Genomic DNA, 22,545 nt, shown 5'->3' with positions numbered 1-22,545 from the left:
TGAAGCTAAACTTTTTGCATGAGAAAGATTGAATTAAACCTTACACAGAAGTAAAAGGTTAATAAAACATTAAAAGGAGAGATTTCCTGTTAATTGGAAGAAACTATGATTTTTGTTAATAAAGAAGACAAAGTTGTATCTGCTTTCTTAACACTAAATTAAGGTGGATTTTCCATGTCTGAAAAGAGGTTAGAATTTCTGGAGACAGAGTTCAGTACATTAAGAGTATACATCCAATGGGCTGAATTGCTCTGAAAGTTTCTCAGCAGAATCCAAAGGACCAGTGTCTGCCACATAAAATGGGTGGCAGCAGGCAGTTGATGATACTTTTTTTTTTTTTTTTAAGATTTTATTTATTTGAGAGAGAGAGCACGAGCAGAGGGAGAAGCAAACTCCCTGATGAGCAGGGAGCCCAATGTGGGGGCTTGATTCCTGGACCCTGGGATCATGACCTGAGCTGAAGGCAGACGCTTAACCAACTGAGCCATCCAGGCGCCCTTTTTACTTCTTATTTCTCATTTACTTGTATGATCAAATAAACCCTTTCTCTTAAAGTATTGTTCCAGTTCTCTCCCTTCCTTCCTCTGCCAGACTTTTTTGGAAGAAAACTAATGGCTCAACTCCTTTAGTAAATATATCTTGATTTTTTTTTATAATCTGCTTTGGTTTCCAAAGTTTTTATTGGACAGCCCATTCCCTGGTCAAATGACTCCTAAGTCACTAAATGCAGAGATCTCTTCCAGCCTATGTAGTATATATTAACTTTCCTTTACCTTTTAAGACTTCTCTTCCTTTGCTTTTTAGTAAATGCTTTTTAAAGTGTTCACTCTTCTGATTACTTTTATTTTTGTTCACATTAATATCCTTTAAAACTTTTTTGCTTTTTCTTGAAACTTGGAATACTTTCCCTACCATGTAAATCTGTGCTGTCTAATATGGGAGCTGGTAGCCAAAGTTCCATTGGAGATATGGCCAGTTCAGACTGAGATATTCTGTTAGTATATAATACACACTGGGATTTTCAAGATTTAAGGTGAAAAAGAGAGAATGTAAATATCTCATTAAATTCTATTTTATTTTTTTAGATTTTTTTTTTTTTTTTAAGATTTGGGGGTCCTATTCCATACAGCCTTCCACCCTTTATGGACCCCTTCCCACTCTTTCTCTTCCCTCCTGGAACAACCCAGATTCCTTGTTTCCTAACGGCTTGTCAGTCGTTTTTTTAAAATTTATTTGTAATTTAAATTCAATTAATTAGCATATAATGTATTATTGGTTTCAGAGGTAGAGGTCCATGATTCATCAGTGTTATATAACACCCAGTGGTTATTACATCATGTGCTCACCTTAATGTCCATCGCCCAGTTACCTCATCCCCCCTCCTCCCTCCCCTTTAGCAACCCCAGTTTATTTCCTATGATTAAGAGTCTCTTATGGTTTGTCTCCCTCTCTGCTTTCATCTTACATGTTGATAATATTTTATATATATTGGGTTAAATAAAAAGTATTGCTAAAATCAGTTTCACCTGTTTCTCTTTATTTTTTTATTTTTTAAAGATTTTATTTACTTGAGAGAGAGAGCATGAGTGGCAGGGGGGCGGCACCCTGCGGGGAGGGGCAGAGGGAGAAGGAGAAGCAGGTTCCCCTCTGGGCTGGGAGCCCGACCTGGGGCTTGATTCCAGGACCCTGGGATCATGACCTGAGATGCTTAACTGACTGAGCCACCCAGGCGCCCGTTTCTCTTTTTAAATATAGCTGTTACATCTGTAGCTTGATTATATTTCTGTTCAACAAGGTTGATATAAATTTTATCTTTTTTTAAAGATCCTCCAGATCACTTTTCCATCTAATACAAATTTCTCTTCTGAATTGCAGTACCAGCCTTCTCAGCCTTCTGGAACATTTACTCCCCCGGGCTTGCGACCCCCCCCCCCCCGCCCCAACATACTAAGCTTCTTTAGAACCAGGGTAATTCCCCATAGTGCTTTTCATATATTGGAATATAGAGATAAAAGAGATAGAAATATTAAAAATATGTATACACACTAACATGAATAAATGACATGGCTAGTATTACCACTTTATCAAAGGGATACTTAAAGTAGATGATGCTGGTTGTGATGTTTTTGCTCCATCTGATGAGAAATATGAGGGATTGATGTGAAGGGGAGGAGAGACCTTACTCTACTCTGAGATATTAAAAATCTGACATGTACTTCCCCCAAGTATATTCAGTCACCCCAGGCCACTCGGTTCTAAACTATGCTGTTGTGATTTTACCGCCATCTGGTGTCAGGATTAGGAAACTGTAGTTCAGTACTTTGTCTACTCCCCCACCCTGCCTCCTGCTGGACAAAGTAGGCAGTCTTTCCTGGGCATGTGGGCCTGCTGCTCTTCTTACCTAGATAAGTTATCAGTAAGAGCTCATTTAATTTCAGTGTAGGATATCTCCTTAGAGCAGTCTTTCTTTGGCTTCCCTGATAACTTACTGGTTTCCCTCATGTTTCTGTGGCTCTTCTCTTTCATTCTCAGCCCATTTCTCTTCCGGTGTAATTTTTTTAGTCCTAGATTCTGGGCCCTACCCGAGGCTTTAAGTACTGCCTACTTAGAGAACAATTTATAGTTAATAGCCAAAAAATCCCTTCTCATCTTGTCACTGATGTGTCTAGTTGCCTACTAACTGGCTGTTACGTGAGCATCTCAAACTTAACATGTTCAAATCTAAGTGTGGCTCTTGTACCAAACCCCAGTTTCTCAAATCTCTTTTTCTCATTTCAGTAATTCATCATGCCAGAATTCTTGGAATCATCTTGGCATCCCCTGTCTCTTAACACTCATTAGTCAGACATTCACCATGTCCCATTGAGTCTATAAAGATGCACTCTTGTATGTGTTAAAGTGCTCCCCCGCTCTGGCCTTATCTAAGCTACCACCGTCTCTTGTCTGCATGAGTAAGCCCCTAATTAGTCTCCCTGTGTACACGCTTGACTACATTTGCATGTTTTATGTTAATTTGTTTAAAATCCGCCTCTTCTAGCATGAGTTTCATGACGGGGGAGTGACTGCATGCATTTGGTTTATCATTGGGTCCTTGGCCCCTGGTACAGGTCCTGAGACCTGTGTAATAAATATGTAGCCACTGGGCTCTCAGTGATGTCGATACGGCTTCTGTAGTTTTGCTGATTGAGATTGAATGCATTAGAATTTTTTGAATGCTTTATTTTGGCATTAGTATTTTGTCTGAGTTCATTTATCCAAAATGAGTTTTAGCTGTTTTCTACTTTGGTCTAGAGAATTGTAATTGTATCTGTAAGGACAATATATTTTGGGTATTAATCTGCTAATAACTATTTATATATTAGGGACTCCTGATCAATATGCTGAAATTTTCTGAACATTTGAAATTTCATGTCATTGGTTTGTCTCTTAGCATTCTTCTTTCTGAAATGCAATGTTCCTTAATTTTAATATGGAAATACACTTGCTAAATCTTCAATTAAAACCTGTTTGATGCCAAGTGTTCCTTTAAATGGAGGCTCAGATCTTGATAGTTTCATTTAGTAATTTTGGTTTGCTTTGATGTTTTAAAGTTAGTTTTGCTTTATGAAGTTTTACTCTTCGGACTTTCTACATTGAATTGATGATATTGCTTAATACGGAAATTTAATTTGTAAAAGTAGAGGTGATTAAAAGCTGGTGGTTAGAGATAAGCAACAATCTGTACACTAAGGATGCAAACTCAAGAGAGCAAGGACTTAATAGGTATATACCAGCGTTTCTCAGCCTTGGCATTACTAACATTTTGGGTCAGATAGTTTTTGTTGTGTGCTTGTATCGGACTTGCCCTAGGCATTGTAGGATTTTAGTGACATCCCTGGTCCTCCCCACCAGTGGCAACCCTTCCTCTCCAGTTATGACAACAAAAATGTCTGTAGAGATTGCCAGATTGGAACATGGGAAGCAAAATCACAGCAGTTGAATACCAGTAGTGTGTACTATACTTGGAAGTGGATAAGAGATCATGATATGTCTCACTTGGGAAATCTTTGGTGTTCTCTAGATGTCTTTGAGAGTATGGTAGCTATGTAGAATATTGTTAATGGCAAACAGAAGTAGAGACTGTATGACTACGTTTTTCACATCATAACATTTCTGTGTTTGCTTAGAATAAAGTCACTTGATCTTAACTACCTGGTTCTATCCCCAAACTGAAAAAATGTATGCATTCTAAATCATACATCACTGATAAAGTTTCATTTTGTGGACTGACATTAGAAGTTAGGTGATGGGGTGCCTGGGTGGCTCAGTCAGTTAAGCATCTGACTCTTGGTTTCAGCTCAGGTCATGATCTTGTGGTTGTGAGATTGAGCCCCCCATTGGGCTCTGCGCTCAGTGCAGAGTCTGCTTTAGATATTCTCTCCTTCTCCCTTTGCTTCTGCCCCCTCTTGTGTACTCTCTCTTGATCTTAAAAAAAAAAGAAAGAAAAATTAGGTGGTGGTTAAAAAAAAGGGGGGGGGAGAACCAAGATTACAATGTAAAGAGTAGCTTATAATCAAAGCTTTTGCCATTTGTATTGTGTATGTAAGTTACAGGGTATAATTTGCTTTTTTTTTTTCTTCAAAGGGACATGAGAGATGGCTTTAGAAGAAAAAGTTTCTATTCTTCCCATTACACGAGAGACCGGTCTCCTCATAAAAGAGACACTCCTTTTTTCAGAGAATCACCTGTAGGTCGGAAGGATTCTCCACACAGCAGGTCTGGCTCCAGTGTCAGTAGTAGAAGCTACTCTCCAGAAAGAAGCAAAACGTACTCTTTCCATCAATCTCAACATAGAAGTATGTATTTTTAAAACCTCTTTTACAACCTCCACTAATGAGAATGTACTGATTCAGATTGCCTTATAGGTATTGTAAGATATATTTTTAACCTTTTATTTTGAAAATTTTGAAACTTATAGAAAAGTTGAAAGAAGAATATGATGAATACCACACACACACACACACACACACACACACACATTTTTTGGAACCATTTCAAGTTGCAGTCCACACTGACATTTCACTTCTAATTCTTCAGCACAGAAGAGGTGTGTTTATAATCATGTTGGAAAGTTATATACTTTTGTATTTTCTGCTAGTTCCTGTGCTAGTCCATCCTCTTTAATCTTCTGTCACTAGAAGATATCTATCTGTATATATATTTGATAGTATATTTTTCATGAAAAATATCGGTGATTTCCCCTAAATATAAGGTATAAAACCTTATAGATTTTAGAGCTAAAAACCTACCTTAGGTTCATTTTTTTTTCCAACTTCCAATTTGTTGTTTTTTTTTTTAATTTGGAATACCTAGATGTTCACGGCATTCTGTGCAATCATAGCATGTCATTCTGGCTTAGTATGTATTGGAATAAATAAATGAAGCAACTTATTTTCTAGATAATGTTTTAGGTTTCTGGACTCCACTACCTGCAGTTGAGCTCATTCACAAACATCTCCTCATGCCTTCTTTGATAGAAGAATTAATATGTCATAAATGAGTTAAGATGGCATGAGCAGGTTAAGGTGAGAGAGATTCTCACTCTGCTAGTTAGAAGAACATGTGATGGAAGAAATCAACATTTGGGCTCATCTTTTATTTCAGATTTCTACAAGTATCTTCTAGGTAGAGGGAATTATAAGCCAAGATACAGACAACAGAAAAGTCAAGTGTATTTCTTTTTCTTTACTTTTTAACTTTCTTCCTATTAACTGTTTTTTTTTTTTTTCTTTTTCAAATAATAAGAGTTTTAGTTTTAGTTTAATAGCATTTGCTTCCTGCATGTTGGGAGTGATGGAAGATCACTTCAAATCATTAGATTGTCTCCATTGGAGCTGTTGCTGGATTCCAGTATTTAACAGACATTTATCAATTTTTTGCTGTTTTCAGAGCTAGGTAGACTGGGGCTTCCAAAAAACATATTTTTGGCTACAAGTGTATGAATGGTCATACAGGAGTTAAGCATGTCATTTGAGGTAGATTTAAAACAAAATCATTTACATATGCCTAATTGCTTAAAATAAGCATATAGTTCCAGGTAACTGAAAGCTTTACTGTGGAGTTCAGGGTCTACAGTTTGGTATTTTCTCCTTTGTTTCACTTCCTTCTTTCCCTCCCTCTCCCCTTTCAAGAGGATAAATAACATCTGAGGTTTTTTTTTTTTTTTTAAGATTTTATTTATTTATTTGACAGAGAGAGACACAGTGAAAGAGGGAACACAGGCAGGAGGAGTGGGGGAGGGAGAAGCAGGCTTCCCGCAGAGCAGGGAGCCCGATGTGGGGCTCGATCCCCGGACCCTGGGATCATGACCTGAGCTGAAGGCAGACACTTAACGACTGAGCCACTCAGGCGCCCCAACATCTGAGTTCTAATGCACACTCACATGCACAGATATAAATATTAGCTAGACACCTTCTAAGAAGATACTTTTTTTTGGATGTATATGACTTAATCCAAGTCTAATGATTTGATTAAGAGGAGGAAAGTATCTTTGGAAACGGATTATGAAGGCTTTTGAGCAAAACATGAGTAAAATGGGAGCTTAAGAGTCTTATTCGACAGCTTGTAGTGAACCTGTTACTTAAGATAGTTGTTAGTGAATTCATCTTATTCTTTCCGTTTCTCCTCTGAACTAGATTTTGAGGGAGGCAATTTTTTGTCTACTTTCAGCCTGGTAGTTAGTGGTCAAAACTTTAAACTCTTGTGATGAAATGTGGGGGAACCATGTGCTGCTCCTGTCTTAGGGTCTCCAGCAGACTTTCCCTTTTGAGAAAGTAATACCTTTACTATCTGGAGTGATGAAAAGGTAATAAAGAAAGCTGGGAGACTAAAATATGGTGCAAATTGAGTGAAATAGAGCATACAACTTTGGTAATGCATTTATGCTTATATTTTTAAGTCTCTGATCTTCTCAAGTAAAGTTCTTCAATCAAAAAAAGTTTGTTTGGGAAAACTCTTTACAAGTTACTTGGGTTGATTCCTTAACTATTTGGGCTGAGCTATTAAAATGTTTTTCTATACTCCTTTCATGTAAATAGTTTTCAGAATAGTTACATAAAATCATCTTGCAAAAAGTTAATGGAGAAGTCTTATTTTAAACAATAATTGGAAAAAGTAATTGTTATGTTACGCATTCGTGATACCAGTTCTTGCTTTTAATCTAAATGTGACAGATAATGATGGCACCTTGCTTTTCTTCAAAAAAGAACTGAGAAACAGGGTCCTTAAATTATCAGTTATTTAAACTGGGTTAGTTAGCAACAATGTGTTAATTTAGTTTTTTAAATGTAAATTGAAATTTTGTCAAAGATTTTAAATGTTTCTATAAATAACAGGTAAAAATAATTTTCCTACTCTCCTTATGCCCTCATTTTGCTAAGTTTGACTTTTAATTTTTTGCTTTTGTTCACACTTTTCAGTGTAATTTTAATAATCACTAGTAGTGGGGCGCCTGGGTGGTTCAGTCATTAAGCGTCCGCCTTCTGCTCGGGCCCCGCATCGGGCTCCCTGCTCAGCGGGGAGCCTGCTTCTCCCTCTCCCGCTCCCCCTGCTTGTGTTCCCTCTCTAGCTGTGTCTCTCTCTGTCAAAATAAATAAATAAAATATTTAAAAAAAGAAAAAAATCACTAGTAGTTTGGCCATGGTAACTATTGAAGGACTAATTCTTCATAATTCTTCTGTGTATTTAATATATCTCTTATGTGATTAATTATAAGCCACAAAATGATTTTTACTACTTTTTTATCTCAACTACTTATTTCCCATTTTGTGCTTACACACACATACACATGTCTACATGTGTACTTTATTAAATTTCTTCTAGCCTTTTGAGTTAATCCTGTGAACCTTGTACTGCTTTAGACTAGTTATCCTCCTAAATCAAAATGTTATTTTCATTCTGTGCTTTCTAAGAATTTTCTTCCTTTAGCTTAATTGGATTAACATGTTCATAATTGGCACTATAGTAGTCACTATAATATTATTTTTTGTTCCTTTTTGTTGTCTATATTTATACACTAAGTCCTAGTTAACCTCATTGCTTTTCCCTTTATTATGATGCCATTCTAGTTAAAATTGTTGTATGTATATCTTGTCTTTTTCTACTTGAAGTTTATTTTTATTCCTATTAATCTAACTAAATATCTCCCCATTTGTGAACTCTCTCTCAGATATTTATTTCCTTTTTTCTCCTTTTTCTCAGTTAAATCCCATTGTTCTCCTATCTTACTCTTTTGTTTAGGATAGTAGCACTAATAGTGACACCAGAAATCACTAAGTTCAGTCTCCCATACCCTGAGGTTCTTTGTTAAAATACTTCCTGTGATAAATTTACTATATCACAGTCCAGTCCTTCTGTCCTTGTATAGTTCATTTTTTATAAAACAATTAAGATCTTTTCCTGTAACATCTATGTAATACTAGTTATTTGTCTTAGAGCCATAAAAATGTTTCATCTTTTATGTATTTGAAGAGTACCATCATGATCTTCTCGGTTTTTTCCCCCCTTGGTTTAAATATATTTAGTTCCTTCAGCTATTCCTTTTATTTGACATGTTTTCAGAACTTTGCTCCCTTAATTTTCCTTAATTTTCTTTCTGTTCCTTTTAAATTGTGATGCAGAAGTGAACTTTTATTTTATCAACCGCACTGTATCACTGGCCCTTATTGAAACTGTAGACAATTGAAACCTAAGCCATTTTCATATATATTACTATTAAACAAAATGCCCTTCAGCCTGTACTTTTTTTTTAGATGCAATTGCTTGAGTGTAGTTTATATATTAAAAGAAATCTAAGAATGCTAAATATCATCTAATTAACTTTGACTTATTACCCTCTTCTATAGAGGTCTTAAAATTTCATTTAGTGATCTTGTATACTTGCAGCAGATAAAAACAGCTCTGTTTCATCAGCGAAGGAAATATGCTTTGTTTTGTATTAGTCCTTAATAATTATCTTGAGTAGCATACAGCCAAATATAGAAACCTCTAGAGACCTCTGTCTGTAGACCTCAGCCATTTATCTGCATTGTTTTCAACCAGTTGTGATCCCCCGTCTTGTCTTCCTTTTTTCTTGAGGATTTCATGGAAGACTTTGTTAGGTGCTTTCTTGAAACTCTTAAGTTAGAAAGCATTTTCTCTATTAAAACAGTGACATGGGGCGCCTGGGTGGCTCAGTCGTTAAGCGTCTGCCTTCGGCTCAGGTCATCATCCCAGGGTCCTGGGATCAAGTCCCGCATAGGACTCCCTGCTCCACGGGAAGCCTGCTTCTCCCTCTCCCACTCTCCCTGCTTGTGTTCCCTCTCTCGCTGGGTCTCTCTCTGTCAAATAAATAAATAAATCTTTAAAAACAAAAACAAACAAAACAGTGACATAAGGTTGCCTTGCATTGTTTTGTAAATCCATTCTGTCATGATTATTTAAATACATAGAAACTACCTCTTTGTTAATTCCTTTTAAACATTTGCCATGGATTAATGTCAAATTAATCATTATGCTTATACGTTAGTTAAGCTGTGTGACATTTTGGTAGATTTTTAAAAATATTACTACAGAAGATTTGCAAGTTTATTGTTTTGGTTGGTCTGTATCTGTTTTTCTATAGTTCTGACTTTGGGCCCAGCATCCCTTTATTTTCTTGATATCAGCAGCCATTATTAAATATATTTATTTAATTCTATATAAGTCTATTTATATAGAAGATAATGTTAAAGGATTATTATTAGTGTTTAGTCCTTTTTTGAAGGCACATCTACTAAAATAACTGAAAATGTACAAGAATTAAAAATACATTTTGAGAAGAGTATATTTGGAAGATAGACTCCATTATTTAACTTCAGTGTAATGGAAAAAGAGACATTATCTTAAGACCTTTGATTGTGAATATATTTGGAAGTCCACATGACCTTTTGGATTATAGCTGAAATTCCAATAAAATTAGTGGTTTAATTCTACCATTAAAAAGAAGGTTTCTTTGGTGCAGGTTTGGAGTGGCATGGTAATAGAAGTCAGATCATGGATATTTTAGGCAGTAGGAAGGGAGGATAAACCCATTCTCTCAGTGACTGAATAGTAGAGCGTTTCTTGGTTTGAAAGTCACTGTATTTGTGTTCAGTACTCATAAGGTCTTTTATTTCTCATAAATGGTTTGCCAAGCAAGATGAATCCAGTCTTCGCCCTCTGAGTCTATGATCTGGTTAGGGAGACAAACCAGACATTCCACAGGAATAGATATGTTAGGTGATACCTGAATGGTGAGTAGAAGTTGGTGGAAGGATGTAAGTGGAATAGGATTATTGGGATGAGCTGTGTCATGTGAAGAAATCCTGAGCTATAATCTAGTATTTTCCTAGTAGATCTTGGACTGTAATGGATCCAGTTTAATGTGCTGAAATTGATTCTGCAGTATATTGTTCTTACTTGAGAATCTGTTGTTTACTCACAAGAGAGCTTTGGCTTTGAGTTTCCTGGGTGAATCTGAGGAGTACAGTTATGGCTTTTCTGGCATCAGAATAATTGAGGTTCTAAAACCGTAATCAATTAATGATGTTTCCATATGTGTAGGCATTTATAGCATCCCTGTTTGGGGACTTAGTATGATCTGTCAGTACCACACATTCAGAATATGTACAGTTAGTATAATGTTTTATTTATATTTTTAAAAGCAAGCCCATGTGGTTTTACCCTGATGTATTAAAAGGAGAGTTCTGTTTAGAAGTTTACTTTCAAATATTCATAGTTAATACACCTTTACGTCAACTTGTTACATCTCTAACCTCCTAAAGATGATTGTGGAGAAGAGGTGGCACAAGCTTTTTGTACCCCTTTATCTGGTTTCTTTTTTTGTTGTTTTTTTTGCTGTCTGTACCACAAGAGCGTTTCTCTTGTGTCCTTTCCATCTTCCCTTTCATACCTTTTTTTTTTAGTTGAGCATTTGTTCATTTCTTTTTTCTTTTTTTTTAATTTTATTATGTTACGTTAATCACCATACATTACATCAATAGTTTTTGATGTACTGTTCCATGATTCATTGTTTGTGCATAACACCCAGTGCTCCATGCAGTACATGCCCTCTTTAATACCCATCACCAGGCTAACCCATCCCCCCGCCCCCCTCCCCTCTAGAACCCTCCGTTTGTTTCTCAGAATCCATAGTCTGTCATGGTTCATCTCCCCCTCTGATTCCCCCCCTTCATTTTTCCCTTCCTGCTATCTTCTTCTTCTTCTTCTTCTTTTTTTAAACATATAATGTATTATTTGTTTCAGAGGTACAGGTCTGTGATTCAGCAGTCTTGCACAATTCACAGCGCTCACCATAGCACGTACCCTCCCCAGTGTCTTTCATACCTTCTTGACCAATAGGTCTCTGGGAAATCATGTTCTTCCTAACCAAGAGCCCCAAATTTGCATATCTTTAGCCATGATCCAAAAAAATAAATGCTTTCTTTAGCATCTTTGTAGCCACCACATCTTCATTTGTTCATATCTTAATTTCTCTTTCAAAGTTTCAGCTATCAAAGGAGATGTGAATGTCTTACCTGTGCTGTGAAGTTTGTTTACTGATCACACTTTCATTCAGAAGTCGCTGTTTCGTCCCTGTATGTTAGGTACTGTACCAAGAATTGAAAGTTTGCAAGACACGGTCCCTAACTCACTCATCTCAAATAGTGATTTTTTTTCTTTTAAGATTTTATTTATTTATTTGACAAAGGGAGACAGCAAGAGAGGGAACACAAGCAGGGGGAGTGGGAGAGGGAGAAGCAGGCTTCCCACGGAGCAGGGACCCTGACGCGGGGCTCAATCCCAGGGCCCTGGGATCATGACCTGAGCCGAAGGCAGACGCTTAACGACTGAGCCACCCAGGTGCCCCTCTAATGATGATTTTAATATTTTTTCTTGTAGTGTCCTTTGTTCTTACATGGGTTATCAGTAATAACTAACACTTGATAGGCTTGGATTAGTCTAGTTCTTTTCATCATTCCTCAGGAAAACAGGAAGAAGGTGTATTTCTGAAATTTTATTTTATACAGAGAGTTGTCAAATATGATTGATATGCATATCAGCTGTTCTATTCAGAGTCACCAAATATTAAATTCTTGTAGTACTTCTGAATGTTTGTTGGAAAATTAAGCTGCTTGTCCAGCTTTGACTTCACCTCCATGGAAAGAACTTTTTACCTGATCTGTGGAACCACTGTTCCTCTTCATCTTCTTCCTCCCCATTTATTCTTGTACTCACTAGTAAGTACGTTGACTTGGATTTCAGTTTTAATACTGCCACCTTCAGAATTTTCCTTTCCTGGTTTCTCTCTTTCATCCTAATTTGGGGTTCATTTTCTTTAGCGTGTTACAGCAAAGGTGTTGAGCCCTTTTGCCCTGCTCTCAAGCAGGGTGTTAGTGTCTGCTTAGTAAGAACACGTGTGAGGTGAATTTGAAGTAATGGCTAAGTAGCTAAGGAGTAGCACCTGTCAGTTAAAAGTATAAAGGTGTGAGTGAAAGTAGATTTAAGAGAAATTTGTATTCATACTGTTGGTTGGAGCCATGTAAGAATAGCAAGCGAGGTTAAAAATGAGATTAGGAGGAACACACATTTAGGGAACAATAACCAACAAAGAAGAAAGAGAAAGGTATAGTTAGGAACATGTAGGAGGAGAAACAAAGAATTAAAAAGGCATGAAAACCAGATGGCAGAATGTTAAGAAAAAAATTTTATTTTTTATTTTTTAAAAATAATCTATGCCCAATATGGGGCTTGAACCCATGACCCCAAGATCAAGAGTTGTATGCTCCACTGACTAAGCCAGCCATGTGCCCCAAGAAAAAATTGTTTTTAAATCATTGAAATGCTATAATAGAGGACAGTTTTAATTAGTTTTAATATAAACAGACCATTGGAAACGCTGAGATGAAAAGTTTAAGCATAACAGGGTTGTTTCTGTTATCTCTTGTGTTAAAAAACAAAAACCCCTAAAACTTAGAGGGTTAATATAAGCACTTATTTATGAATCTGCAATTTGAGCTGGGTTCAGCTGCATGGTTTTATTGGTCTTTTAGGATATTATTAAATAGCCCAGCCCTGTTTTTTATGGGTAGGAATCTGTAGTTAAATGTGGTAATTCCTGCAATGTCACTGAAATTTGGTATTGAAATCAATAAACAGCGCCAGTGGTGTGTTGGTGAACTGACTCTTCAGGGGAACAACACATGATTTGTGGCATTTGCCACGGAGTGAATACTACCATAATGACTGATATCAGGTTTTACTGATGTGGAGTCCCTGAACTTGGAGTTTGGAAGAGATGCGGACAAGCCACTCTCATCAACTATTATGAGCCATCCCCGGATTCCAGACACTCTTGTAAAATACCAGTGTTCTCATTTCTTGATCTACAAAGAATGGGAGACAAGTTACAAAATAAACACATAATAAAACAGGATTAAGTAAATGGGTGAAGAATTTTTTGTAAAAGAAATAAATGTGAAAATAAAGAATAAATGCCAATGTGAAAGCTCTGAGCAGTTGCTGAGATCAATAAGGATTTGGCTAAAACAAAGAGGTGAAGTATTCAGTAATAGATAAAAACAGATCAGCTGCTCAGGAGGAACAAAAATTTTCCTGATAACAGAGAGATCAGTTACCCAGGGGAGAAGGATATTACATCTTTAACAACATTCTTGCGGAAGTAGGATGATAATATTTGCATATTTCTTGAAATATATTTTTTCTTGAAATATTTTTTTAATGCAGGGTGGGTGCTAACAGTGCCAAAACAGTTCTCGGGGGGGAAAAAGTAGAATTGGCAATTTGGGATCTATAATATAAAAATTTGAAGTGTTAAGGAGTTTTCATCTTATTGGAAAGATACCTGTTAGTATATTTAATCTACTTAAAAAGTTAAGTACCTCTGTATCACTGAGTTTGCAGGTAAGGAAGCTAACAAAATATCCACAAGATTGTAAATATGGGATAATTAGGGATTCTAGCAAGACAGTAGTTGTGGATTTGTTTATAAAGAAAAACCTTAGTTTGTATAAAAAGAAGTAGCAAGATTTATTAATGGACCACTTTTGAGAGCAAATCAGAATGACTCCTTGCAGATAGCTACTGTAAGCCTAGGGAACAGATATGATACACCATGAAAACTTTACCAGTATTCTTTTTGATTTCTAGTGGTGATTCATCTTTCTCTCTTGATTGTGTGTGTGTGTGTGTGTGTGTGTGTGTGTGTGTGTGTGTGTGTGAGTTTCTTGAACCAATCCTTTGCCAACCTCATGAAGATTAGAATAGGTGCTTAAAGTGATGAGTAAGACCTGATCTTTATTTTCAGTTTTTGGTGTCTTATTATATAATCCTTTTCTCATTCCTTTCTGTTCATGTTATCTACGGTTAGCCTAATCTTAACGCTTCATTGTTGTTGGACCCAATTAGCTTCTAATCTTAAAAACAGAAATTTTCTCCTGTTCTGTTATTACTCTTTAGTGTTGGTTGTTCAGGCATCCCAATTTGAAGGCAGGGTAGGAAAGAGTTTAGGGTCACCAGCAAATGCTCAGAAGTTCCTGTTCTCATCACTCCTACTTCTGGGTTCTTCTCTTGTCATTCCTGGGCACAGAGGTGCTGGTGTTAATTCCTCCTTGCCCACCTTTCCCTAGAGTCCATCCGTGCTGGTGCCTCCTACAAACGGCAGAATGAAGGAAATCCAGAAAGAGGTGAGTTTTGAGTTAGATTTTGATTTGGGATTGTGAAGGGGTGGGGGACTTGAATTGATAGAGGTTTCAGAAATGGGAAAAGTGTATAACTGCCCAATTAGTCTTTAGTTGGAAGCAGAATTTAATAGTAGTAGATACAGATAGTAGGATTGTGAATTGCTTGTCTGGTCAGGAATAGCCACCTCAAAGGAGATTGAGATTTGTAGAATAAACAAATCATTGACAGAACTGGACAACAGTAAGATCAGGTATTTCTTTTTACCTTTTCTGTGGTCTTCTGCCATCTGTAGCATCCTTTTTCTTTGTCCTTTGCTTCTTGCCTGTCCCTTCCCTTCATGCAACAGGTATATATGAATATATGTGGATATATGATACACCACCTGCTCTATCCTTCAGGATTCTTTTGCTTCTGCACACTGAGAAATCTGCTTAAATTAGCCCTAATGCAGCTAAAATCAGGAAAGATCCTAAGACTACAGGAAAGATCCTATTATACTTGACATACCTGTAGTGCTGATGTGTTTGTTAAGATTTTGCTAAGTAAGAGATTAACAGCTGCTTGTTCTGTGTCTAGCTGCTATGTGTCAAAATTGAGCCTATAATTATGCCTTTAATTAGCATAGTTCGATGTGCTGATTGGTTGAGCTCCTCACCTTCTTTCAGGGAATTGCTTATCTGAATAGAATGGGGAGGTCCCTGTATCCTAAAGGTAGAAAAATAATTTATCTTTTCACCTAATTTTTGAGTATTTATTCTCTTCTTAAAGGACTTGAGCAGGGTAGGCCCTGGGTATTAAAGCTATGATAGAAATAAGCTATGATACTTGCACCTCTAGGAGCTTCTGGTGCAGTGGAATAGACTGACACTGTCACATTATGATGAGGAATTTGCCGTATGTAATAGAAATAAAGTAGGAATGATGAAATCATGTTCTTAGTCATTTTGGGATGTAGTATTGGTTGGTATCTTTTGATTTTTAAGGTCTACAAGAACTTTTAAACTACCGAGTGTGAAAGCCTCTTAATGCCACAAGTTAAAAGATTCTAGGGTTATGATTTTTTATGAGACTGTTGGAGTTTCTGAGGTAGAATACTGTGCCTAGAGCAGGAGTTCTCATTCTTGGTACTGTTGACAATTGAGGTTAGATGATTCTTTGTTGGGGGAGGCTGTCCTGTGCATTTGTAGGGTGTTTTAGCAGCATCCTAGCCTTGACTTACTGTGTGCCGATGGCACTCTCCCGCTTGTGACAATGAAAAGTATCTTCACACATTGCCTGATATCCCTGGGGAGGTGGTGAGGGGAGCGTCTGCAGAAAGGCTTTCCAGGGCTGCAGGACATTGGATAGAGCTGATATTTACTACTGCCCTACATGGTCAGGAGCCTTGAGGCTCTAGGCTCCTACTTGGCAGTCTTGACCATAGCAGGAAGAGCTTAAGAGGCTTTTTGACCGAAGCTGGCTTTGCTTCAGTTTCAAGGTCGTTTTGTGTCTGCTTTTGCCCTTGACTGCTTTCTTGGCCATAACCCACTGGCTAGTCTTGACCAGCTTCTGTGTCAATCCAAACTTGGTGCCACCTTCTCCTTTTCTCTGTAATTTAATTTTGTCAGTTTTTTTTTTAAATTTTATTTATTTATTTATTTTTAGCAATTAAGAGCAGAGAATTTATATTTGACACATACAGATAAATGAAGTGTTTTTCTATCAGTAATAGCTCACAGTTATTGTTATGATTATATTTAACTAAAACAATATTCTGTGTTGAACTGACTAATGTTTAAATCTATTTTCTGGCTTAAATTTCTGTAAAAACAGTGGTGTGTGTGTATATATATATATATGTATTATATATATATATATATATATATAGCATTACATTAGTGTCTGTAGTGACTAAAGATAAAGGTTAGTGACAATCTCACACAGATTTGTTTTTAACCATTTAACAAATAAACGGGTACTTATTCAAACCAGGCATTAGGATAGTGCTCTAAATTACAGTTTTCTAGTTTTTATTTTTTAAACTAAATATTTCAGGAATATCTGCTAGATTTCCTACATGCCGCTCACTTTGAGCTATTGTTTAATTAGCTAGTTTTCTTTGTGGTATTTATATAATAACTACTTTTTATTGTTAATTTTTATTGATAAATTAAAAGTTAGCTTTTAGGAACTTGGAGGAGGAAGTATTTATGATTTTAGTCTTTTCCTGTTCTTGAGGTCTTCTCAGTGGTTCTGTGTTTGCTAACTAGCATTAATGTGGCCTAGATTGCTATATATGGTGTCCATTGGTTCTAGGGTAGTTGAAAATTTTTATGGTACCTTGCCTCTGAGAGAGGTAGGTTTAGATATTAAAGGATTTAATTTAATAATGAAGACCTCAGTACTAAAATAAGTATATGACACCCCCTCATTTATTTAATTACAAAATGACTAATTGAAAACAAATGAGCTAGAAAATTGCATTTTATATTTTCTTGTATAGGTAAAGAGAGACCTGTTCAGTCTTTGAAAACATCAAGAGACACTTCACCCTCAAGTTCTTCAGCAGTTCCTCCATCAAAGGTTTGTTATATCTTTAAAATTAAAGAGGAATCACAAAGTAAAGGAGATGGTCTGTGTGGTACAGATGCTTTTATTCTTTACTGTTAAACCTAACGAGGGTAATTTCTTGCATTTAAAAACTTGAATCATGAGGTGCCTAGGTGGCTCAGTCGGTAAAGCGTCCAACTCATGATTTTAGCTCAGGTCATGATCTCATGGGTTGTGAGATCGAGCCCTGAGTAGGGCTCTGTGCTCAGGGGGTTGTGGGCTTGAAGATTCTCTCCCTCTGCCCTTCCCACCACTCATGCGCGTGTGCTCTCTCTCAAATAAATAAATCTTTAAAGAAACCAAGACTGGGGGAGGAGTCCAAGATGGCAGAGGAGTAGGAGTCCTTAGTTTTGTCTGGTCCCAGGAATTCAGCCAGATAGCTATCAAATCATTCTGAAAACTTGCGAGCTCAACCAGAGATCTAAGAAAAGAATAGCTGCAACTCTACAAATAGAAAAGCAGCCACTTTCTGCAAGGTAGATGGAGTGGAGAAGTGAATCCGAGGTGATATATGGGGAGATAAACCACGGGGGGAAGGCGCCTCCATAAGCCGGCACCAGAAAGTGATAGAGCAGTGGAGCACAAAATCAAAACTTCTAGAAGTCTGCTCCAGTGAGAGATGTCCTTGCCTGAAAGGCACTAAGGTGGTGAAGCAGGACAGAGTTCTAGCGGGGACAGTGTGGTTTCAGGATGGCCAGGGTCATAATAAGACTGGGGGTGTCTGAGTGTGGTAGAGCTCCCAGACATCAGAGTGGTGAAGCCCGCTGCAGTCAGTGAGCCCAGGAGTGGGCTCTCAGCTCTGAGTTGCCATAAATCATGAACTGTAGCACAGTCAGGTGACTGCTGTCTGAGCTGGGGCCCAGCGAGTAGCAGAACCCCCTTCCTTCCCTGGTAGGAGTGGCACGGGTGGGCACTGCAGGAGTCTGCAAGGTTTGGAGACTCGAAACGGGGTCGCATGCCTGAGATAGAAACGCTAGGTCACAGGCCGGGTGAGCAAGGAGTGTGGATGGAATCCAGGGAGATAGGGGTGATTGACTGCTTTTCTGAGGCTTCACTGAAGAGTGGGGCTCCAAGCTTTTGGCTCTGGGGCTGGAGATTGGGAGGCTGCCATTTTCATTCTCATCCTCTAAAGCTGCATGGAAAACCTTCAGGGAATAAAAGCCACATAGGGCAATCCAGAGCTACTTAACTTAGTCTGGCCCCCTGTCAAGGGTGGTGCAGTTCCACCCCGGGCAAAGACACCTGAGAATCAGGGCAACAGGCCCCACCCCCAGAAGATCAGCAAGAATATCTGGCTAAGACCAAGTTTACTGATCACACAGAACTGCAAAACTCCAGCGCTAGGGGAAAATAGTATATACAATTCATGGTTTTTTCCCCATGGTTCTTTAGTCTTTCAATTTATATATATTATTTTCTCTTTCCTTTTTCAACTCATTTCCTATTTTATCAACTCTTTTTTAGAAGTCTTTTTTAATTTTCATTTTCACAGTTACATTCTGTCCTTTCATTGTCTTTAATTTTATTTTTGTCTATACATAAGTTTTTCTTTCTTTACAATTTTGGGATGCAGTTTATTCTAACAAACAGACCAAATGTCTGATCATACTCTCTCCTTTTTCTTCTTTTTTTTCTGTTAAAATCCTTTTAAATTTTCATCTTTACAGTAAAATTCTATCCTTTCAATGTGTTTAATTTTATTTTCATACACACACACACACACACACACACACACACACACGTTTTTCTTTACAATTTTGGGATGTACTTTCTTCTAACAAACAGACCAAAATACACCCAGGATATAGTGTATTGCTCTGTTCTGTTCACCTGTCTGTTTATGTTCCTTCTTCTTTTTTCTTTTTTGTTTTTTTGTCTTTTAATTTTCATTTGTACAGTTACATTCTATTCTTTCATTGTATTTAATTTTATTTTTATACCTAGGTAAGTTTTTCTTTCTTTACAATTTTGGGATCTAGTTTTCTTTATTTTATTTTAAGGTTTAATTTATTTGAGAGAGAGACCACAGAGGAGAGGAAGAAGCAGGCTCCCTGCTGAGCAGGGAGCTCGACACAGGGCTTGATTCCAGGACTCTGGGATCATGACCTGAGCCAAAGGCAGCCACTTAACCAACTGAGCCACCCGGGCACCCTGAGGGATCTAGTTTTCTAACAGAAATACACACAGGATCTAGTGTGTTGCTCTGTTCTGTTCACCTGTCTGATTATATTCTCTCTCTTCCCCACCCCCCCACCCCCATTTTGGGTCTCTTCTGAAGTGTTTAGTATATATTTCTCTGGGGTTGTTGTTGCCATTTTAGTATTTTGTTCTCTCATTCATGTATTCTTCTCTGGCAAGAAGATAAGACAGAAAAACTCAAAAAAGAGAACAAGAGGCAGTACTGACTGCCAGGGACCTAATCAGTATGGATATAAGTAAGATGTCAGAACTAGAGTTCAGAATAATGATTATTAAGATACTAGCTGGGCTTGAGTAGAGCATAGAGGACACTAGAGAATCCCTTTCTAGAGAAATAAAAGAACTAAAATCTAACCAAGTCAAAATCAAAAAGGCTATTAATGAGATAAAATAAAAAGTGGAGGCTCTAACTGCTAGGATAAATGAGGCAGAAGAGAGAATCAGTGATATAGAAGACCAAATGATGGAGAATAAAGAAGCTGAGAAAAAGGGAGATAAACAACTACAGGATCACGAGGGGAGAATTCGAGAGTTAAGTGATGCCATAAAGCAAAACAATATTAGCATAATTGGGATCCCAGAAGAAGAGGAAAGAGAGAGAGAGAAGGGTGGGGCAGAAGGTATATTGGAGCAAATTATAGCAGAGAACCTCCATATTATGGGGAAAGAAACAGGCATTCAAGTCCAGGAGGCACAGAGAAACCCCACCCCCAAATCAATAAAAATGGGTCAACACCTTGACATATAATGATGAAACTTGAAAATCTCAGAGACAAGGAGAAAATCCTGAAAGCAGCTTGGGGCAAGAGGTCCATAACCTACAAGAGTAGAAACATTAGACTGGCAGCAGACCTATCCACAGAGACCTGGCAGGCCAGAAAGGACTGGCACGATGTATTCAGGGTATTAAAGAGAAAAATACACAACCAATGTTACTTTATCTAGCAAGGCTGTCATTCAGAATAGAAAGAAAGATAAAAAAACTTCCAGGACAAACAGAAACTAAAAGAATTTGTGATCGCTAAACCAGCCCTGCAGCCCTGCAAATATTAAAGGGGATCTTTTAAGTGGAGAGCCTAAAAGTAACATAGACCAGAAAGGAACAGAGACAATTTACAGAAACAGTGACTTTACAGGTAATACAGTGGCACTAAATTCATATCTTTCAGTAGTTACTCTGAATGTAAATGGGTTAATGCCCCAATCAAAAGACACAGGGTATCAGATTGGATAAAAAAAGTAAGAACCATCGATAGTGTTGTCTGCAAGAGACTCATTTTAGACCCAAAGACACCTCCAGATTGAAAATGAGGGGGTGGAAAGCCATTTATCATGCTAATGGACATGAAAAGAAAGCTAGGGTAGCAATCCTTATATCAGACAAATTAGATTTTAAACCAAAGACTATAATACGAGATGAGGAAAGACACTGTATCATAATTAAAGGGTCTATCTAACAAGAAGATCTAACAATTATATATTTATGCCCCTAACGTGGGAGCAGCCAATTATATAAACCAGCTTGTAACAAAATTAAAGAAACACATTGATAATAATACAATAATAGAAGGAGACTTAAATACCCCACTCACAGCAGTGGACAGATCATCTAAGCAGAAGATCAACAAGGAAACAAGGGCTTTGAATGGCACACTGAACCAGATTGACTTCACAGATAATATTATTCAGAGCATTCCATCCTAAAGGAGCAGAATACACATTCTTCTCGAGTGCATATGAAACATTCTCCAGAATAGGTCACATACTGGGTCACAAATCAGGTCTCAACTGGTACCAAAAGCTTGGGATCATTCCCTGCATATTTTTAGACCACAATGCTTTGAAACTTGAACTCAATCACAAGAGGAAATTTGGAAAGAACTCAGATACATGGAAGCTAAAGAGCATCCTACTAAAGAATGAATGGGTCAACCAGGAAATTAAGGAATTAAATTCATGGAAACAAAATGAAAACACAACTGTTCAAAACCTTTGGGATGCAGCAAAGGTGGTCCTAAGAGGGAAGTACATACCAATACAAGCCTTTCTCAAGAAACAACATATAGGGCTCAAATATACAACCTAACCTTACACTTAAAGGAGCTGGAGAACAGCAAATAAAGCCTAAACCCAGTAGGAGAAGAGAAATAATAAAGATCAGAGCAGAAATCAATGAAATAGAAACAAGAGAACATTAGAACAGATCAGCAAAACTAGGAGCGGGTTCTTTGAAAGAATTATTAAGGTTGATAAGCCCCTGGCCAGACATATCAAAAAGAAAAGAGAAAGGACCCAAATAAATCATGAATGAAGGAGGAGAGATCACAACCAACACCAAGGAAACAAAACGAACTTTAAGAGCGTATTATGAGCAAGTATATGTCAACAAATTAGGAATCTGGAAGAAATGGATGCATTCCTGGAGACATATAAGCTACCAAAATTGAAACAGGAAGAAATAGAAAACAAAACCTGAAGAGACCCACAACCAGTAAGGAAATTGAATCAGTAATCAGAAATCTCCCAACAAACAAGAGTCCAGGGCCAGCCAGTTGGCTTCCCTGGGGGAATTCTATCAAACATTTAAAAAAGAATTAGTGGAAGGGAAAATATAAGTGGAAAATAGAAGTGGAAGGGAAACTTCCAAACTCCTTCTGTGAGGCTGACATTACCTTGATCCCAAAACCAGACAGAAGACCCCACCAGAAAGGAGAATTACAGACCAATATCCTTGATGAACATGGATGCAAAAGTTCTCACCAAATAAAAGGCATCCGAATTGGCAAAGAAGAAGTCAGATTCTCATTCTTTGCCGATGACATGACACTCAATGTGGAAAACCGAAAAGACTCCACCAAAAAATTGCAAGAACTCATACAGGAAATCAGCAAAATGGCAGGATGTAAAATCAATGTACAGAAATCAGTTGTATTTCTATACACTAACAATGAGACAGAAGAAAGAAATTAAGGAATCGATGCCATTTACAATTGTGCCAAAAACCGTAAGATACCTAGG

At 37.4% G+C, this 22,545-nt stretch overlaps 1 protein-coding gene across 9 annotated transcripts in view; it reads left to right on the top strand.

Moving 5' to 3' along the window:
- Window positions 1–22,545, top strand: part of PPHLN1 (periphilin 1) — a 142,446-nt gene that overhangs the window by 51,084 nt on the left and 68,817 nt on the right. For 7 of the 9 annotated variants that reach the window (XM_027592934.2, XM_027592929.2, XM_027592936.2 and 4 more), the window contains 3 exons: window positions 4,624–4,835; window positions 14,685–14,741; window positions 17,222–17,301. In XM_027592934.2, the coding sequence (XP_027448735.1) occupies window positions 4,624–4,835; window positions 14,685–14,741; window positions 17,222–17,301 (349 nt within the window). The remainder of the gene's footprint in view (window positions 1–4,623; window positions 4,836–14,684; window positions 14,742–17,221; window positions 17,302–22,545) is intronic. The other 2 variants (XM_027592935.2, XM_027592930.2) reach the window with 1 other exon arrangement.

Source organism: Zalophus californianus, chromosome 9 (assembly GCF_009762305.2).
Source record: "Zalophus californianus isolate mZalCal1 chromosome 9, mZalCal1.pri.v2, whole genome shotgun sequence".
Taxonomy (NCBI): domain Eukaryota; kingdom Metazoa; phylum Chordata; class Mammalia; order Carnivora; family Otariidae; genus Zalophus; species Zalophus californianus.
This window is presented reverse-complemented; position numbering and strand designations above follow the sequence as displayed.